This window comes from Puma concolor, chromosome E1 (genome assembly GCF_028749965.1).
Source record: "Puma concolor isolate L17-30 chromosome E1, mPumCon1.1.hap2, whole genome shotgun sequence".
Classification (NCBI taxonomy): Eukaryota; Metazoa; Chordata; class Mammalia; order Carnivora; family Felidae; genus Puma; species Puma concolor.
In genome coordinates this window covers 52,804,950-52,825,766 of record NC_141680.1, presented here as the reverse complement: position 1 = coordinate 52,825,766, position 20,817 = coordinate 52,804,950, and the positions used below count along the sequence as shown (strand labels likewise).

The window sequence follows — 20,817 nt, the reverse complement described above, 5'->3', positions numbered from 1 at the left end:
ATATGATGTGGTAAGAAAGGTACTCCTGCTCCTCGGCATTTTCTCCAAAAACCCATAACTCCTGTCTAATTCTGAGAAAAATAATCAGACTATTCCCAGTTGAGAGGCATTCTACCAAAACACCTGACCAATCTCAAAACTGTCAAAGGTGAAAAAGAAGGAAAGATTAAGAAAGTCACAGACCAGTGGGGTCTAAGAAGACATGATAACTAAGTGCAGTGTGTGTCCTGGATAGATCCTAGAACAGAAAAAAGGAGATGAGTGGAAAAACGGGTGAAATCCAAATAAAATCAAATATAAAGTTAATAGTAATATTAACCAATATTGGTTTCTTAATTTTGACAAATGTGCCATGGTAATACAAGATCATAATATTAAGGAAATTGAAACTGGATGAGGGGTGTATGGAGACTGTATTATATTTGCAACTTGTCTATAAATCTAAAAGTATTCCATTATAAACATTTAATTTAAATCATCCTTTAAGTGAGAAATCATACTTTGAAACTGTCAAGTCATCTTAAGTCCGAGTTTTCTTTTAAAAATAACTATAGGTGTATTGGGACCGTCCAGCATCTGAAGAGTAAATTTGGAAAAGGCTACTTTTTGGAAATTAAGTTAAAGGAATGGGTGGAAAACCTAGAAGTAGACCGCCTTCAAAGAGAAATTCAGTATATTTTCCCAAATGCAAGCCGTCAGGAGAGGTAAAGATTTTTAAAATTTGTTTGTTTGTTTTGTAGAGCAATAAATAATCATTAAAACTTGGCTATTGTATTAAGGATTAGGAAAAAAAAAAAGTCTGTTATTATCACCAGTAGTGAATTCATGCAGTGTGATGACTGCAGTTTTATATCTAATTTAGTATTAGATCTTGCAATTTTCAATAATATTTAAACTTTTTGAAGTTCTCATATCAGTGGTAATAAAAGAGTTGTTTTGCATGGAAATATTTTAAGATTTAAAACAGTGTTTATCTAAATATGCATCAAAATAAATCATTGGAGTTTGATTTTGCACTTTAAAGAGCTTGAACTTTAGAACATATTAGTCGTCATTTTTAAATTTTTCTATATTTTATCTGTTTCCAGTTTTTCTTCTATTTTGGCTTATAAGATTCCTAAGGAAGATGTTCCATCCCTTGCACAGTCTTTTTCTAAGCTGGAAGAAGGTAAGATTTGAAAAACATTGCAAGGTAGCTTTCAAATCATAAAAGAATTTTACTTACAAAGTTTGAAAATTGGGACTGCTTATTATAGAAGCCATTGTAAATAAAAAGATAACCCTTTCTTAGTTTAATCTAAGATGTAGGTAAATGCTAACACTGTAGAGGTTTGGTACATCAGCTATATCGTAGTGTAAATCTTTTACTGTTTTAGTCGACATCACTACAGTTTTTCACATTGCATCTGTGAGAAAGTTTAGCTTAATTAGCACTCAGTGGTTCATTCCAGAAGTGGGAGCATGGAGTTCACTGAATTCTCACTTTGTATCAGGCCTTAGAAGTAGCAATGGTAGCAAGGCTTCAGTGGCAACAGGAGACAGGAGAGGAAAATTCATAGCGTAGGAATGTGGACATTCCTAAAAGCTTTAATGAAGCTTGTTGAAACTTCGCATTTTTAAAAATAAGTGGTTGGTAGGAAGAAGCTATCCTGGTAGCAAGTGGAGAGAGGTGAACTCCTGGATGGGGCAGGTATTCGTGTACAGGTTGTTTTATGGAATGTATAAACTATGAAACCACCTCTGTACTGCTTGGGGAGAATTCCACGACAGGAATGAGTAAGAAAACCAGAAAATTTGATAGTAGATCAGATTGCAAGAGGACCTGAAATAACTATTAGAAAGTATATGGACATAGGAACAGTGACCAGAGTCTAGTTCACGAAGTTCAGAACAGGCTGTGATGGAAATTGGGGAACAAAAGGTTCCCAGGGCGCCCAGAGAGCAGGGCTCCAGAGCAGGCCTGAGAAAAGGCATAGTGAGGGAGAAGCCGCTTAGAAGAGGCAGGTGAGCGAGGCAGGTCACCTCGCAGGTGTGGTGCTTCGGGCTGTGGGCCAGCTGGGGGCCTGAGGACACCAGAGAGAAAAGGAACGTATTTTGGCAGCTTCAAATTTAAATGAGTTGATGACAGAAAAAAATTTTTTTAAACGGGTGGTTAACCACTTAGTAGTAACTGCCGTTTTTATTTTAAAATGTTAATCAGTAAAATATTATTTTCATATTTTAATAGCTAAACATACTTTTGCCATTGAAGAATATAGCTTTTCTCAAGCAACACTGGAACAGGTACTATAAAGTTAAATTTTTAAAAATTCTTTTATAGAAGAAAGTGTCTAATATCTAATTGTTTAGATTTATATTGGAGAGGGGGAGGGTACGTGTGAGCCAGAGATAAAATTATTACACGGTAGACCTAAACTGTATAATTTCAAAAAACTCCAGGTTCTCCATCTGCTTATTTTGAACAGCTCAATATTTTTTCTTCAGTGAAGAAAATGAGTGTTGTTGATGGTATTTCCTATATCTATAGTTACATTGCTTAAATATTTATAAATTATTTTTCATGACAGTGCCGTTTCCATATATTAATCAAAAATATCTATTAGTCCTCATAGCATTCATCTCTGTGGGTGATTAATGGAGGTTATTCTGCTTAAGTAATATACCAATATATCTCTTGATCTTGAATGGTTAATGTATTTGCATGTAGCCTTATACTGTTTCTGATTTCATTAAAAAATTCTTTGAGATGATTGTGATACAGAATACCATATTCATTTATTTACTTTCGTTTAGGTTTTTGTAGAACTCACTAAAGAACAAGAGGAAGAAGATAATAGTTGTGGAACTTTAAACAGCACACTGTGGTGGGAAAGAACACAGGAAGACAGAGTAGTATTTTGAACATGTATTGTTCAGTCTGCTTATTGAATTTATTTCTTGTTTACTTTATTCTTAACTTCGGTTTAAAGGTGTATTATTTGAATGGTGACTGAAGAACCATGGGAGCACTTGAGATTTTCCTGAGTTCCTTAATTGAAATGCTGTGGTTGTGTGCTTTGCTTTTCTTCAAATAAAACTTGTGTATAAATTATTGAAACTGCATGTTTGTACACGAAGTCTGTTGAACTGCAGTCTGTATGTGAGGTTGGATATTTACTTTTTTACCTTTCAAAAAACAGTGCTTCTAAATTTATGATTTAAAGAAATAGTGATAGAATAATTTTATTTGTAAGTTATCTTTATTTTTAAATTTATACTCTCTTTTTCTGTAAGTATATAGTATCCCAGTCTAAGTAAAAAACTAATGCATAAATGATTTACAAAAAAGAAGATACAAAGCAGAAGTTCCTTGCTTCTCCTTTTTAATTTCTAAAGAAACTTTGAGTGGAAGTTGGCATCCCAGGAAGCTAAGTAAACATTAGGCAGTCTCCACGCAGATAGAGGGGCCTTCCACTAGGTGGCACTCATCCACCATCTGAAGGAAATGAGACCTCGTTCTTTTAGGTGATGTTAGACATCGGGCTTCAGGTATTTGAATGCTTACAATAAAATTCCCAGTGGTTTTCGTTGTAATTAAAAGAAGGCTGTGTCTAGAATTTTATTATGTAATAGACTGATGCCAGTTAGAAACGACATCATCTGTACAGTTGGAAGAATCAGCCATACCTTTCCCTGCACCGCTCATGGCATATATAAATTTTCTGGTCAGCTTTCTCTCAAAGGGCACATTTTATTTTATTATAGAATAAAGTAATTTGTTGGGTAATCATTTTTGTTGGTAAACTTTATTATTTGAACCTTTATAGAGTTTTAAAGTGTATCTGTATCGATTTATTTAGTACCTCACCTCAGATTCTCCCACTTTGGTGGGAGATAAATAAACTTTGGGGGATTAAGTTAAGGATTAGAAGCAAACTATACATAATTTACTTTAATGAGAAACCAGAATTTCACTCTATCAGTTGAAGTAAGGTTATTGTCAATATAATCTTGGAAATACTTCCTTGTAGAACTCATGTGTGGACTTTAGGTATAATATAGTATAAATAATACTAGCTGATATTCTGTTTCAACCAGATGAATGGAAGTATTAACTTAAATACATTTAAAAAATGTATTGGGAGTATGATTATTGCATTACAGAGAATCTTAAAAATCAACAGCCATGACAGAAGAATTTGGTACTGAGTTACTTTAAATAGCCAGACCCTTTAATGAAATAATATTAATTATTTACTTAGGTAAACTTAATCAACTTTTAACACTCCTGTGTCATAAGACATCTGTGGTTTTAGGCTCTAGCAGCTGATTTAAAATAGTGTTCCTTTCTCAGCACAAGGTGCGTGACTGATACTTTACCTACTGTTTGGCTGTACACATTCCTAAAGATGCCTGCGTTTCAAGCTATCTCTGAGGTCTTGTCGCTGATCTCAATGGGCTGTCTCACGATCTCTGCTTGGATTTTACAACCCACGACGAAGTTATCTCTCCGCGTAAGATTTAGTCGGCACCAGCTTCTAGTGTTCTATCAGGAACTGACAGCCACTTGCCTCATAATACCAAGCGTTTGGATTCTTCACCTGAGGATCTCACTTTTGCATCTTTAGTAAAAGTTGTAACTTTTACTGAACTTTAGTCCTGCATGATGAATACAGCTCAACACACATTGGAAAGAAGATCTTTATTTTTGTGGATAATAAATAGCACGTTTCATTTTCTCAGCAAGTCATCGCTAAATGGTGCCGTAAATTTGGGGAGATACCTTTCGTTTCTAGTGTTGATATAAATACCCAGGGTCTTCTTTATTGGGGGTATGTTTTTGTAGCTACGTGTTGCCTGGAGCACTTCAACTCCATGCAAGAGACAGAACAATCTGCAGTTTGCCAGGACAGTCACTGAAAAGGTAGTTTCTTGGAACCTGACCCTACTGAGGAAAGCGTGTAATTTTAAGGAGTGTGGCCAACATAGAGCATTACCTCCTTCTGCACACTGATTTCGTCATGTTTGCTTCGCATCTGTGAATATGTGACTGATGGAAAGGAAAATGAGAGGTGAGGTTATGCTGAGTAGTTGTAATCAAGTTCTTATCTGTTACGTTTGTTCGGTTACTTTACTGTTGTGCGCTTGTAAGCATTTTCTCGAAAAGACACGAATTAATTTTTTACTTTTTACACAGAGTGAATATATTTTGGTTATGAATTAAATTATTTGTAGGAGTGTTTTCCCTTTTTCACAGTAGTAAAATCTTCCCTATTCAAAAGTATAATTTTTTTAAAGTTTTTATTTAAATTCCAGAAGTAGAATTTAACTAATATTTAGGAAAGCCAGGGCAAGTGGGGTGAAGAAAAGGAGACAGAAAGTTAAATAGGAAGTCTGTTTTTCTTTCTAGTGTACCGTTTGTGTTTTTGAACATTCTTAAATTACTGATCTAAATTTTTTTCCTATACCAATAACACATGCGCATAAATACATACGTTAGGCAAAATTTGGGTAAAACAGCATCACCTAGTTTATACTTTCCATCTACAATAAAATGTTAAAGTAAACCCTGGACTTCACTGAGTGACTCTGTTTACTGACTAATAAGGCAAACCTCTGTGTGCAGCTGTTAGGGACTAAACAGATGGTAGCAGTGAAAACATTACAATGAGTGTATTTTATGTTTCACTTTGTGGGCTCTTGATTTTTTTTTTTCCAGTTTTCAGTAGAGAACAACAAAAGCCGTAGGTTTTCTTTAACATTTTTCTTTTAAATGGGCACAAACTGCCTTAAGTCAGTACTTAAATTTTAATCGTTAAAATATTTTTAGAGTAATTTAATTCGACAGACATTTTAGTGACTGTCTTTCAAGCCAGTGGGTTCTTTGGATACAAGGATGACCATACATTTTGGCCCTGTAAGGTCATACAGTGCAGTAGAGGAAGATCAATACCCATATAATATAATAGCACAAATGCTTTGCTAGTGGTACTAACACTTTCATCGGAGCACAATTAAGTCTACTTAGGGTCAGTGTTGTCCTTGTTTTTATTGTTGTTCTGTTGGTCATACTTTTTATTCTGATTGTACTATGAATTTGATGAAACACTATACTGTATTTTCATATAATACCTAAGTAGGCATTAATTTTTGCAAAATAGGAATGCTTATCTAATGTATTTTTAATGTTGCTAATACCAACTTTTCATTTTCTCTCCTGAAAGAACGTGTTACATACAATGAAAGAATTTATTCTCAGGTGAATAATTTTTATATCAGCTATTCTTATAAGGTAAAAGTTTACTTATTTTTTATTCATGATGTGATATATGTAATTCTCAGTGCTACTCTTTAAGAAAAATAAATACTATCAATAATAAGCTTTAAGAACTGAAAATTTAAGATAACCTTTCATTTTGTATACTAAAATGGATTTTTTGTCATTTAGTGTTGATAAATGAATGAGCGACTCATTAAAAATGAAGGAAAAAAACTGGCACTAAAGTTGTTAGTAATTATTTTTTTAGTATCTGTTGGGAGTTTTCAAGTACAGAAGGAAGATTGACAGTTACTTGTGTTTTAATTCACATGCATATATTTTTTTAATGTTTGAGAGAGAGAGTGTGTATGTGAGCTGGGGAGGGGCAGAGAGAGAGAGAGAGGAAGAGAGAATCCCAAGCAGGCTCTGTGCTGTTAGTACAGAGCCTGACAGGCTCGAACTCACAAAACCTTGAGATCATGACCTGAGCTGAGATTAAGAGTTGGACGCTTAACCAATTGAGCCACCCAGGCGCCTCAGTTCACATTCATATTTTAAGTGTAAACTAGGTATTCTTGTAGATCTTTTTGTCTCAAACCTATTTTGTAAAAATACAAGGCAATCACTTTCACTTACGTTTTATTACATTGAACAGACTGAGTTATTCCCACATACTTGACACTACTTATGTATTTATCAGTTTCCTAAGAATTTTTGAATAACTTTGGTTCTCCCAAACACAGACAAGATTTTAAATGTAATGGACAACTTCTTCCCAAGAACCTAAGCTTGCAAATCGAATTAATCACCTTTTTTAAAATTAAGCAAATAAACTTAATTTCAAGCATCTTAAAAATGGACAATATACACAAAACTACATGATTAGGTTTGTTCCCCCACGTACATAAATAAATGCAGGATTCCAAAAAGTATCAACACAGTAACTTGTAATTTTTTTTTTCACCATCTCTACACATGTCTGCCCAAGGTTACACATTTACCAGTAAAAGGGTTGTCTCAGGGCACCAAAGTTCACCTCTTGATAACTTGAAATTAAGATGTGGATGCTGGTCAGGTTACTCATTTAATGATTGGAACGGATAACGGGCTATCCATTTAGAAGTCAACTAAATGCTGGTATGAGCATAAAATCTGGATCTACCTTCAAAGAGTAAGCCGGCAACTGTCCAGGTGGCCCTTCGTTTATGTTCAAGCTTTGACCTTGAGCTTTCAACTGTGCCCTAAGTTTCAGGTTTTTGCAACCCAATATTTTTCTCTAAGACAAGATGTCACTTAAGTTTTATCGTTAGTTTTCTCTGAAATTCATAATAGGATTTTTCTTTTTTTTTTTTTTTTTTTTAAGAGACTTTTTTTTTTAATTTTTTTTTTCAACGTTTATTTATTTTTGGGACAGAGAGAGACAGAGCATGAACGGGGGAGGGGCAGAGAGAGAGGGAGACACAGAATCGGAAACAGGCTCCAGGCTCTGAGCCATCAGCCCAGAGCCCGACGCGGGGCTCGAACTCACGGACCGCGAGATCGTGACCTGGCTGAAGTCGGACGCTTAACCGACTGCGCCACCCAGGCGCCCCCATAATAGGATTTTTCAAGTTCCATGTTGTGACTGTACTGTGCCCTTCTCAGAGACTAGCTAAATGAATCCCTCACTCAGGTTGCCATTTTATTTTCCCTTTTGGTTTGTAGTTCTTTACTAACAGGATGACATCATTATTTTGGATCCGTTTATCCAATTCTTACCTGTTAATATGAAGTCTTTCACATAGTTGTAAGAGAAGATACTGAATGCTAATTCTCTTGTTTATGTATTGGCTAGTAATGTTTTTTCACCAAACTATTCTTCCTGTGTAATTATTATGTAGTTGATATTTTCTTTTTGTTGACTACAACCGACAAGGTTAAGTCATAAAATTACTTGGCCAGATTGTGCTGGGCTTGCTGAGAGGAGAAAGGGGCAGTGCCACGCGGGAGCCATAGTACTTGGCCACATACACCCACAGGAGCTAGGAGAGAGCGTACATTGGATTGGATTCTGAGGATACTTGATGGAGTGGTGCTGAACGTAAAGTTAGATAAGAAAGACTACTTGGGAGCACTGTTGGGGCATGCAGCGTTTTTGACTCCCTGGCAAGAACCCCAGGAGGGGTGAACATGCTGCTAAGATAGCTCCTAGAAACGTTAAAAAAAAAGCAGTGGCCCATACGATATCACATATAAATGTTAAGAAGCTATGGGACGTGATGAAAAAGGAGTGAAAAGATTCAGAAAACTGGGCATGCTTGAGTAGGTTTACGAGACTGAAGAACATGGTAGAGGGTGAAACTGAAAGCAACAGGGAATGTGCTGGTGAGGGGCACACCAACGTTGTTCTGAAGTTAGTGGAGGCTGTCCTGGGAGCTGATGGTCGGCCAGCAGTCACGACACTACTGGGCACCCAGGTGGCAATATCATGGCAAGTGTACATGGTATCTATCCCCCTAGATCTCCAGAGGGATCTGTGGCCATTAATCCAGGTAACTACACTGGAAAAGGGGGAGTGCTCAAATATTTTAAGGTGTATTGGCCACAGGATAGAAGTTGACACAGGCCCAAAGCATCACGGCACCTGTGGCATAGTTGGGAGGCACTGGAGGGCCAAGTAATCAATAAAATCCTGGCCTAGATCCAGTTCATAGTCTCCTAATCTGTAGGTCCGTCTGGTGTTGATGTCTCTAGTCTCTGAATATATAATTGGAATAGGAGAGCTGGCATAACTCACACATTTCCTTGGCTTGGATAAGAACTATTCTAATGCGTAGTGTTTGTTTCCTAAGGCTACCATGACAAAGTGCCACAAATTGAGATGTTTAAAACAACGGAAATTTATTCTCAACAGTTCTGGAGGCCAGAAGTCCACATTCAAGGTGTTGGTGGGGTTGATTCTCACTCTCCCTCTCTCTCTGCCCCTCGCTCACTCGCACTCTCTCTCAAAAATAAGTAAAAAGTGAAATAAGCATTCAGAATTTGATACACTATCTGCAGACTTACTCTTAAGGTCTTTGTGCATATATGAAGTTTTCACTCCATGCTATTTTGAGTTAATCTTTGATTTTGATTATTTTGTGATTTTTCTTAGTACGTGTTAAGGTGTTTATCTGCTATTCTTAGCCTACTTCTTAATAAGTTCCCAGTTTAGGACTTTATTTTCGGGGGCCATCCCTATTTTCAGGCCTACATTATGAATATTAGGTGAACATAGAAATCTGTGAAGACAGAATGGCAGATCCTCATGTCAGTATAGCTTTGCTTACATTTTGAACTACAAGGTTAGAACTGTTAAAGTTCTATTTGACTTATGGCCATTAGAATCATATATATTGTTATATGTTGTATATATAAGATGCAAACCCAGGGTCTGGTCTTGACCCTCGTGCAGTTGAAGATAAAAAGCCTATCCAGCAGACCACTGAGAGAAAAAAGATGAGAACTGAGTTGTGTAAAAAGCCACCGAAAGTTTCTTGGTCATTTTAGTCTAACGGAAAGTGAATTTAGGTAACAATTTACAATTTAAACGCAGAGCTCTGAGCTGGGGAAGAATGAATCTCACGTTGGAAATGTGGCAATGCTGAGGGTTTTTTTAATTCAAAACCATTTTATCTCAAACTTTACAATTCAGGTCCAGTCCCCCACCCCCACCCCCATCCACTCCCTCCCTCCAGAGGCCATGAAACACAGTTTCTAATCCCGCCAGGTGTGCCTGCTGAGAGCAGCACAAAACAAGCTGCGAAATCCTGAACTGCTGAACCCCTCTGGCCGCCAGATGGCAGCAGGGGGCTGTGCCGAAGGGGAGTTTCCCCAGACCCAGTGCAATGGCCAAAGGACAGTCCAAGTTGGAGCCAGCAAGGCACTGGGAAGTCTGAGGCTGAACTCTACTGAGGCCAGTGGTCATCCCTGTGCTGGTTCCTTTGCAAAATAGTGAGGAGACCGCAGGACTCAAGATGTCTGAACAAAGAACAAGAAGTGAAAGGTGAGCTAGAGGACAGTCCTGGCCATTCGTCAAATGGAAGAAGGCAGAGCAGCCAAGGTTAGAAAGGACAGGAAGTGTGTGCTAGACAGAGACTGAGGCTGGATTGTAAAATCCCTCCTTTTGTTCCTTTTAAGGAGCCACAAAATACGAAGTTTTTCAGGTACTCTCCAGAAGGTGGACAAGGAATCCTATGTTCTCTCTTCTCTTGGAAGTAGATGTTATGGATAATTGGGAGGGAGATGGGCAGAGATGGTAAAAAGAAACTGCCAGAAAAGGTGTTTGGGGGTGTCATTGTTAATAAAGATACCCAGCCTCTAATCTGATTTTTACCTCTTATTTTGTTTCAAATAGTAAAATTCACGATAGTCACCTATTTGAAAAAATTAAGCTTATTTTTCCCCTCATATAAACAATTAAGAATTTCAATGATGATTCTCAGGTGGGAGAAAGCATCAGCATGAGTCAAAACTAAAGTGTCATATTATAGGAGAATTTTAAAAGTCAAACAACTCCTAGGGCATCTGGGTGGCTCAGTCGGTTAAGCGTCTGACTCTTGATTTCGGCTCAGGTCATGATCTCACGGTTCGTGGGTTCCAGCCCCACATCAGTCTCTGTGCTGGTGGCAGATCCTGCTTGGGATTCTCTCCCTCCCTCTCTCTCTACCCCTCCCCCACTCATGTTCTCTCTCTCTCTCTCTCTCTCTCTCTCTCTCTCTCTCTCTCTCCCCCCCCCCCCAGGATAAATAAATAAGCTTTAAAAAAAAAGCAAAACAACTCCTGCTGTTAGAAGAGACTTGATAGGTTAAGAACTAAGCTTTAGAATTACTAATTGCTAACATGTATTGTGGGCTTACTGTGCAGGGCACCATTCGGTTGTTCTGTGCATTTTTTGTATAGACCACTGGTTTTCTGCTCAGCCATGCCAGAATGTGCTGGGCAGTGCAAATTCTCAGGTCATCCTGGATCTACCGAATCAGAAACTCCAAGAGTGGGGTCCAGCCATCTGTGCAATTAAGCAAACTCTCCAGGTGATCCTGACACTTGCACAAGTTTGAGTGTGTATTCACGGGTATTGGATATTGTATTTAATCCTTGCAGCAACCCTAAGAAATAAGGATCTTTATTTTCACCCTCCCCTTTATAGCTGGAGAATCTGAGGCCAGAGGTGTTAAATGATTTTCCCAACAACACTGACTTTCTAAGTAGCACAGATGGGATTTGAATCCGGGCCGTGTGACTTCAGAAGTTGTGTTCCTGATGTCTTCCTTTCAGAGAGAATGGCGCTAAGCCTTTTGTAGGATCTGGCTTCTGCTCTAAGGCACTTACATTGAATGCACTGGTTAAAAGCAAGGTCTGAGAGGGACACCTGGATGGCTCAGTTGGTTAAGTGTCGGACACTTGATTTTGGCTCAGGTCACGATCTCATGATCGTGAGATCAAGCCCTGCATCTAGCTCAACACGGGGTGTGGAACCTGCTTGGGATTCTCTTCCTCTCTCTCTCCCTCTCTCTGTCCCTCCCCTGCTTGCCCACTCTCTCTCTCTTTCAAAGTAAAGAAATAAACAAAAATAAGTAAAGGCAATGTGTGTAATAGGTAGATCTCTCTGGATGTGCACACACCCCCCACACGCATGTGAGGGTGTGTGTTGCCAAAGGTGGCCGGTAGTGACTGAAGGTTTATTATTTGTCTTGTCTTCCTGCCAAGTCACTGGAGGATAACCCATCAAAAGTGGTCAGTTGTGAAAAAAGCATCGAGACATGGGATTTTGCCTTAGCTAAACAGTGGTTTTTCAAACTTAAATGGGTATCAGAATCACCTGATTTGAGAAGATCCTGAACTCAGTGAAGCCTGAGGGGTCTGCACAAAAGTTGTGAGTGGTCTAAGGAAGGAGGCAGTTCAGGAACAGACTTTGGAGGGTTGGGCACCTTTTCCTGAGGGGCTTCTGAAAATTAACCCTACCTGATTTCCACTCTAAAGCTATTTAGTCATTTACACTAGAAAAGACAAATCGGTGAAGAGTGCATCATTAGAAGATTGACTTCTTGTGGCAAAGGAGTTTTACATTCTGAGACGTGTCTTATGTTGGGAGAAGGAGGCTGCTACACAGCAGAATGCCCCGGACTGCCCTGATATTCAGCCACACACTTAGTGGTCAGTGATTAAAGTCAACATCTTCATTTCTTTTTAAATTCCTGCGTTGGCCCAAACACTAGGTTAGGAGTGTGGATCCAAGGTAAACAATAAAGTCTTGACTTAAAAGGGATTCTAGTATATTAGAAGATAACAGAGAAATAGATGGGTTGTATTGGTTATCTATTGCCGTGTAACAAATCACCCCAAAACTTAGCATCTTAAAATGTCATACATTCAACGACTCACAGTGTCTGTAGGCCAGGAGTCTGAGTGTAGCTTAGCTGTGTGCTTTTAAAATTAACGGCCAAACAAACAGGACAAAAGGCAATTTGGAGGAAAGGGAGACTGTAGAAGGAAATACGAGCTACAAGACTTAATTCAGCACCAGAAAAAGAAGCAGGGTGCTATAAAAGAGAACAGTCAGAGGATGAGCTTATATTAGAAACAAGTGGGTTTTATGCCAGGAATTCAACTTCAGAGAGTTGTAAAGATGGTTACAAAACCGATATTGTAAAACTCATTAGTAGCAGATAAATGTGTTGTTTAGAAAATTTTTTAAATTTATAGTTAGAATAAATAATAGTTCAGTGAAGTTCAAATTAACATAAAAAATTTATAGTGCTTCTGTACACAAGCAACAATTAAGTAGAAAATATATTTAAAAATAGATCCTATTAAGTTAGTAATGGAAATTCTATGCTATGGCCAAAAAAAAAAAATTTTTACAAAAGACATGAAAAGACATTTAAGGTAAAACATACACGTTTTACTGAAGGATGTAGAAGGGACCCAGATAAACAGTTTCATCATGTTGGGGAGGGGGGAATTCAACATGATGAAGAAGTTCTTTTAAAATTAAGCTGCAAATGCAAAAATCAGATATTCTTGGTGGAGGTGGTCATCGGAAGGATGTGATGACCAGTTGACCTGCTGGCTGGCCTCAGGCAATCAGAGGCTCTGCACACCCTCCTCTGTCCTTTGTATGTTCCTCCCCAAACTTTGTATGTTCCATCAGCTGCCCCCCTGCCCGAGCAGTCTTCAAGGATGCAGCCTTGAGAAAGCTATATGTTGAGACCCTCTGGAGGGTGTCCACATCAGAACCTCGTTAAGGCCTCTATATGAACGTTCAAGATTCTGGTAGCGGGTTCAGAGATCTGGTCTTGAGGCGCCCAGAACAAGCCTGGTAAGTAAGCTCTCTTCTTAATACTGCCTCCTGCCCATCTGGAGTGGCCTGCCTCTGTCTTCAGTCTCTCCTTGCCTTCCTTCTGTCCACCACACCAGTTTCAAATTTCACCTGGGAAGCTCCCAAGTTTGCAAACCAACAATTATTTCACATACGATTTTTCAAAATTTTAATAATTCATCTAGTGGAAGGTGTTTGAGGAGTTAGGGAAATGGGAACTTTCATATGGTGTCGGTTAAAAGCTGTATTTAAAAACTTTTGGATGTCAGGTTGATGATATCAATAAAGATAAAGCTGTACACACGTCATGACCAAGAAATCCCACATCCAGAGCAGTGTTCCTACATCTGAGATTTTACTTCTTTTTTTTTCTTAAGTAGTCCCATGCCCAATGTGGGGCTTGAACTCACAATCCTCGGATCAAGAGTCTGATGCTGTACCAGCTGAAACAGCCAGGTGCCCTCAGGACCTTATACTCTATTAGTAAAATGACTTTGTATCATGCGCTCTTAATGTATGTGTTTCAATTTAATTTTTTAAAGCCTTTTAAAAAAAAGTTTTAAGTTTATTTTTAAGAGAGAGAGAGTGAGTGGGGCAGGGGCAGAGAGAGCAGGGAAAGAGCATCTGAAGCAGGCTCTGTGCTGACAGCAGAGAGCCCGATGTGAGGCTCGAACTCACAAACTGTGAGATGATGACCTGAGCTGAAGGCAGATGCTTAACCGGCGGAGCCACCCAGGCGCTCTGTAAATTTAATTTTTTAAACTATCAACACTGTGTACATGTTTTATTGGGTTAATATTATTAAAATGTTCACAACAATAAACTACAAACTCCATAGGTTTAGATAAAGATGAAATCGTTCTTGTCAATTACGAATATGTGGTCACACTTTTTACCTTGTAATGTGGTATCTAAGAAACTCATACTTGAAGTGCAATGTTCCTATTTTTCACCTGTTTCTGCATTATTAAAAAATTTTGCAATACACGTTTTATGGCTTTTTGTTTTGTTTTTGCAGAAATCCTTTTAAGTCATATTGAGGCTAAACGGAGATAGTATAATGTGTAAAGCTATGTAATCGCCCAACCTTATGTGATTCAAATGCTGAGAAATGAATAGATAAATGGGTCACCATCAACACCTCAGCCTTGTAGGGCTTCCCCTCATATTTCAGAAACTTCGTGTAGGCTCCACGAGACATTTCTGATTTACAGCTATACTGATTAAAAGCACCATTTTCAATCCATATATCAAATATTAGTAAGTCAATATTTTTGGTGAAAAATAAATGCAAACAAGTTCTAATATTTTCTTACTTCACATTAATGCACTCTCTGGGATGTGCTCTCTGTACTCTGTTGACCATCACACAAGGAGGCAGGTGCCAGGAAGTCACAACAGCCTGTTTATAAGAATGAAAAACTATGCAGCCTCAATGACCAACGATAGGTAAGTTTTATTTGAAAAAAATTTTTAATGTTTGTTTATTTTTAAGAGAGTGAGACAGTGAGAAAGAGAGAGCGCACAAGCATGAGTAGGAGGGGCAGAGAGAGAGAGAGAGAGAGAGAGAGACAGAACCCCAAGCAGGCTCTATGCTGTCAGCGCAGAACCTGATGTGGGGCTTTGAACTCACAAACCGTGAGATCATGATCTGAGCTGAAATCAAGAGTCGGATACTTAACCAACTGAGCCACCCAGGTGCCCCACTAGGTAAGTTTTAAATTATTGTATTTTATTCATTTTTTTTTTAATTTAAAAAACTAGATCATCATGGATCAACATGGATATATAAAATAAAAGTAAAATCAAGTAAAAAGGCAAGTTGCAGAATGACGTATACAACATTATATTATTTTTGTAATTTAAAAACCCATAAAATAATGGCATATTCTGTTTAGAAATTCATATATAAGTCATAAAGCAGAAATGAGTGGGAAAAGATGTACTGGGCTGAAGGAACAGATTAAGATTAGGGAGTTTACTTTTTTTTTTTTTACAAAGGATACTTTAAATGTACATGTAATTTTTTTTCTTTAACTTAAACAGTTTTATTTTTTATTTTGTTTTAAAAAATAAATAAATAGGAGCGCCTGGATGGCTTAGTCAGTTAAGTGTCTGCCTCTTGATTTTGGCTCTGGTCGTGATTTCACAGTTCGTGGAACCGGTCCCTTGTTGGACTCTGTACTGACAGCATGGAGCCTGCTTGGGATTGATTCTCTCTCTCTCCATCTCTCTCTGCTCCTCCCCCCTCAAAAATAAATAAATAAACTTAAAAAACAATCAATCAATCAAGTAAACCAAATGTGACAAAATACTAACTTTTTAAGTTTGAGGAACATATATATGTATCTGGGATTTTGTTACATTCTGCTGTGTTATCCTATATGTTTAAGACATTTCATAATAAAGTAGAGGAGATAATAATGATGAAAGTAAAAACAATGAGTGAAAATAAAATAACAGTTTCCATCATTAAAACTAAAGCTGTTCTTTTTGAAAGGATCAAACAAGACGGGGGGGAAGATGGCGGCGTAGGAGGACGCTGGGCTCACGCCGTCCTGCGGGTCACTTGGATTCCACCTACACCTGCCTAAATAACCCAGAAAACCGCCAGAAGACTAGCAGAACGGAGTCTCCGGAGCCAAGCGCAGACGAGAGGCCCACGAAGAGGGTAGGAAGGGCGGAGAGGCGGTGCGCGCTCCACGGACTGGCGGGAGGGAGCCGGGGTGGAGGGGCGGCCCGCTGGCCAAGCAGAGCCCCCGAGTCTGGCTGGCAAAAGCGGAGGGGCCGGATGGAGTGTGTTCTGACAGTGAGTGGGACTTAACATCTGGAAACTTATAAGCTAACAGCTCTGCTCGGAGAACGGGAGGGCTGGAGGACAACGGGAGGGAGAGTTGTTGAGCCCTGGACGACAGAGCGCAGCTTGGTGGGAAACAAAGGCGCTCGCCAGCGCTATCTCCCTCGCCCATCCCCCAGCCAAGATCCCAAAGGAAACCAGTTCCTGCCAGGCAACTTGCTCGCACCCAACGCTGTGCTTCTGCGGATCCATCCCTCCGGCGGCGGGTCTGACTCCCTCCTGGTGCCAGAGGGCCCCTCCCGAAGCGGTTCTCCGAAGGAAAAGCAAGCTGAGCCTGCCCCTCCCGCCCCCGTGCATCTTGCCCATCCACTCCAGCTAATACGCCAGATCCCCAGCACCACAAGCCTGGCAGTGTGCAAGTAGCCCAGATGGGCCACGCCACCCCACAGTGAATCCCGCCCCTAGGAGAGGGGAAGAGAAGGCACACACCAGTGTGACTGTGGCCCCAGCGGTGGGCTGGGGGCAGACATCAGGTCTGACTGCGACCCCGCCCACCAACGCAAGTTATTCAAGACAGCACAGGGGAAGTGCCCTGCAGTTCTGCACCACTCCAGGGACTATCCAAAATGATGAAACAGAAGACTTCCCCTCAAAAAAAACCTCCAGGAAATAACGAAAGCTAACGAACTGATCAAAAACAATTTAAACAATATAACAGAAAGTGAATTTAGAATAATAGTCATAAAATTAATCGCTGGGCTTGAAAACAGTGTAAAGGACAGCAGAGAATCTATTGCTACAGAGATCAAGGGACTAAGGAACAGCCAGGAGGAGCTAAAAAATGCTATTAGTGAGCTGCAAAATAAAATGGAGACAACCACGGCTAGGATTGAAGAGGCAGAGGAGAGAATAGGTGAACTAGAAGATAAAATTATAGAAAAAGAAGAAGCTGAGAAAAAGAGAGATAAAAAAATCCAGGAGTATGAGGGGAAAATTAGAGAACTAAGTGATGCACTAAAGAGAAATAATCTATGCATAATTGGTATTCCAGAGGAGGAAGAGAGAGGGAAAGGTGCTGAAGGTGTACTTGAAGAAATAATAGCTGAGAACTTCCCTGATCTGGGGAAGGAAAAGGCATTGAAATCCAAGAGGCACAGAGAACTCCCTTCAGACATAACTTGAATTGATCTTCTGCACGACATATCATAGTGAAACTGGCAAAATACAAGGATAAAGAGAAAATTCTGAAAGCAGCTAGGGATAAACGTGCTCTAACATATAAAGGGAGACCTATAAGACTCATGACCAATCTCTCTACTGAAACTTGGCAGGCCAGAAAGGAATGGCAGGAGATCTTCAATGTGATGAACAGAAAAAATACGCAGCCGAGAATCCTTTATCCAGCAAGTCTGTCACTTACAATAGAAGTAGAGATAAAGGTCTTCCCAAACAAACAAAAACTGAAGGAATTCGTCACCACTAAACCAGCCCTACAAGAGATCCTAAGGGGGATCCTGTGAGACAAAGTACCAGAGACATCGCTACAAGCATGAAACCTACAGACATCACAATGACTCTAAACCCATATCTTTCTATAATAACACTGAATGTAATGGACTAAATGCGCCAACCAAAAGTCATAGGGTATCAGAATGGATTAAAAAACAAGACCCATCTATTTGCTGTCTACAAGAGACTCATTTTAGACCTGAGGACACCTTCAGATTGAGAGTGAGGGGATGGAGAACTATTTATCATGCCACTGGAAGTCAAAAGAAAGCTGGAGTAGCCATACTTGTATCAGACAAACTAGACTTTAAATTAAAGGCTGTAACAAGAGATGAAGGGCATTATATAATAATCACAGGGTCTATCCATCAGGAAGAGCTAACAATTATAAATGTCTGTGCGCCAAATACAGGAGCCCCCAAATATGTAAAACAATTACTCACAAGCATAAGCAACCTTATTGATAAGAATGTGGTAATTGCAGGGGACTTTAACACTCCACTTACAGAAATGGGTAGATCATCTAGACACACGGTCAATAAAGAAACAAGGGTCCTGAATGATACATTAGATCAGATGGACTTGACAGATATATTTAGAGCTCTGCATCCCAAAGCAACAGAATATACTTTCTTCTCGAGTGCACATGGAACATTCTCCAAGATAGATCACATACTGGGTCACAAAACAGCTCTTCATAAGTATACAAGAATTGAGATCATACCATGCATACTTTCAGACCACAATGCTATGAAGCTTGAAATCAACCACAGGAAAAAGTCTGGAAAACCTCCAAAAGCATGGAGGTTAAAGAACACCCTACTAAAGAATGAGTGGGTCAACCAGGCAATTAGAGAAGAAATTAAAAAATATATGGAAACAAACGAAAATGAAAATACAACAATCCAAACGCTTTGGGATGCAGCAAAGGCAGTCCTGAGAGGAAAATACATTGCAATCCAGACCTATCTCAAGAAACAAGAAAACTCCCAAATACAAAATCTAACAGCACACCTAAAGGAAATAGAAGCAGAACAGCAAAGACAGCCTAAACCCAGCAGAAGAAGAGAAGTAATAAAGATCAGAGCAGAAATAAACAATATAGAATCTAAAAAAAACCATAGAGCAGATCAACAAACCAAGAGTTGGTTTTTTGAAAAAATAAACAAAATTGATAAACCTCTAGCCAGGCTTCTCAAAAAGAAAAGGGAGATGACCCAAATAGATAAAATCATGAATGAAAATGGAATTATTACAACCAATCCCTCGGAGATACAAGCAATTACCAGGGAATACTATGAAAAATTATATGCCAACAAACTGGACAACCTGGAAGAAATGGACAAATTCCTAAACACCCACACTCTTCTAAAACTCAATCAGGAGGAAATAGAAAGCATGAACAGACCCATAACCAGCGAAGAAATTGAATCAGTTATCAAAAATCTCCCAATAAATAAGAGTCCAGGACCAGATGGCTTCCCAGGGGAGTTCTACCAGACGTTTAAAGCAGAGGTAATACCTATCCTTCTCAAGCTATTCCAAGAAATAGAAAGGGAAGGAAAACTTCCAGACTCATTCTATGAAGCCAGTATTACTTTGATTCCTAAACCAGACAGAGACCCAGTAAAAAAAGAGAACTACAGGCCAATATCCCTGATGAATATGGATGCACAAATTCTCAATAAGATACTAGCAAATCGAATTCAACAGCATATAAAAAGAATTATTCACCATGATCAAGTGGGATTCACTCCTGGGATGCAGGGCTGGTTCAACATTCGCAAATCAATCAACGTGATACATCACATTAAGAAAAGAAAAGATAAGAACCATATGATCCTGTCAATTGATGCAGAAAAGGCATTTGACAAAATTCAACAACGTTTTTTAATAAAAACCCTCAAGAAAGTCGGGATAGAAAGAACATACTTAAAGATCATAAAAGCCATTTATGAAAAGCCCACAGCTAACATGATCCTCAATGGGGAAAAACTGAGAGCTTTTTCCCTGAGATCAGGAACACGACAGGGATGTCCACTCTCACCGCTGTTGTTTAACATATGTTGGAATTGCTAGCATCAGCAATCAGACAACAAAAGGAAATCAAAGGCATCAAAATTGGCAAAGATGAAGTTAAGCTTTCGCTTTTTGCAGATGACATGATATTATACATGGAAAATCCAATAGACTCCACCAAAAGTCTGCTAGAACTGATACACGAATTTAGCAAAGTTGCAGGATACAAAATCAATGTACAGAAATCAGTTGAATTCTTATACACTAATAAGCAACAGAAAGACAAATAAAGAAACTGATCCCATTCACAATTGCACCAAGAAGCATAAAATACCTGGGGATAAATCTAACCAAAGATGTAAAAGATCTGTATGCTGAAAACTATAGAAAGCTTATGAAGGAAATTGAAGAAGATATAAAGAAATGGAAAAACATTCCGTGCTCATGGATTGGAAGAATAAATATTGTCAAAATGTCAATACTACCCAAAGCTATCTACACATTCAATGCAATCCCAATCAAAATTGCACCAGCATTCTTCTCGAAACTAGAACAAGCAATCCTAAAATTCATATGGAATTTTGGAAGCATGTGGCCCCGAATAGCCAAAGTAATTTTGAAGAAGAAGACCAAAGTAGAGGCATCACAATCCCAGACTTTAGCCTCTACTACAAAGCTGTAATCATCAAGACAGCATGGTATTGGCACAAAAACAGACACATAGACCAATGGAATAGAATAGAAACCCCAGAACTAGACCCACAAATGTATGGCCAACTAATCTTTGACAAAGCAGGAAAGAACATCCAATGGAAAAAAGACAGTCTCTTTAACAAATGGTGCTGGGAGAACTGGACAGCAACATGCAGAAGATTGAAACTAGACCACTTTCTCACACCATTCACAAAAATAAAC

At 38.9% G+C, this 20,817-nt stretch overlaps 1 protein-coding gene across 3 annotated transcripts in view; it reads left to right on the top strand.

The window, feature by feature from the left end:
• ABCA5 (ATP binding cassette subfamily A member 5) overlaps positions 1–6,483 on the top strand; it is an 80,634-nt gene extending 74,151 nt beyond the window's left edge. For 2 of the 3 annotated variants that reach the window (XM_086687876.1, XM_086687879.1), the window contains exons 36-39: positions 555–704; positions 1,089–1,168; positions 2,228–2,283; positions 2,794–6,483. In XM_086687876.1, the coding sequence (XP_086544002.1) occupies positions 555–704; positions 1,089–1,168; positions 2,228–2,283; positions 2,794–2,901 (394 nt within the window). In that variant the 3' untranslated portion in view covers positions 2,902–6,483. The remainder of the gene's footprint in view (positions 1–554; positions 705–1,088; positions 1,169–2,227; positions 2,284–2,793) is intronic. The other variant, XM_086687878.1, reaches the window with a different exon arrangement.
• Positions 6,484–20,817: the final 14,334 nt, after the last annotated feature.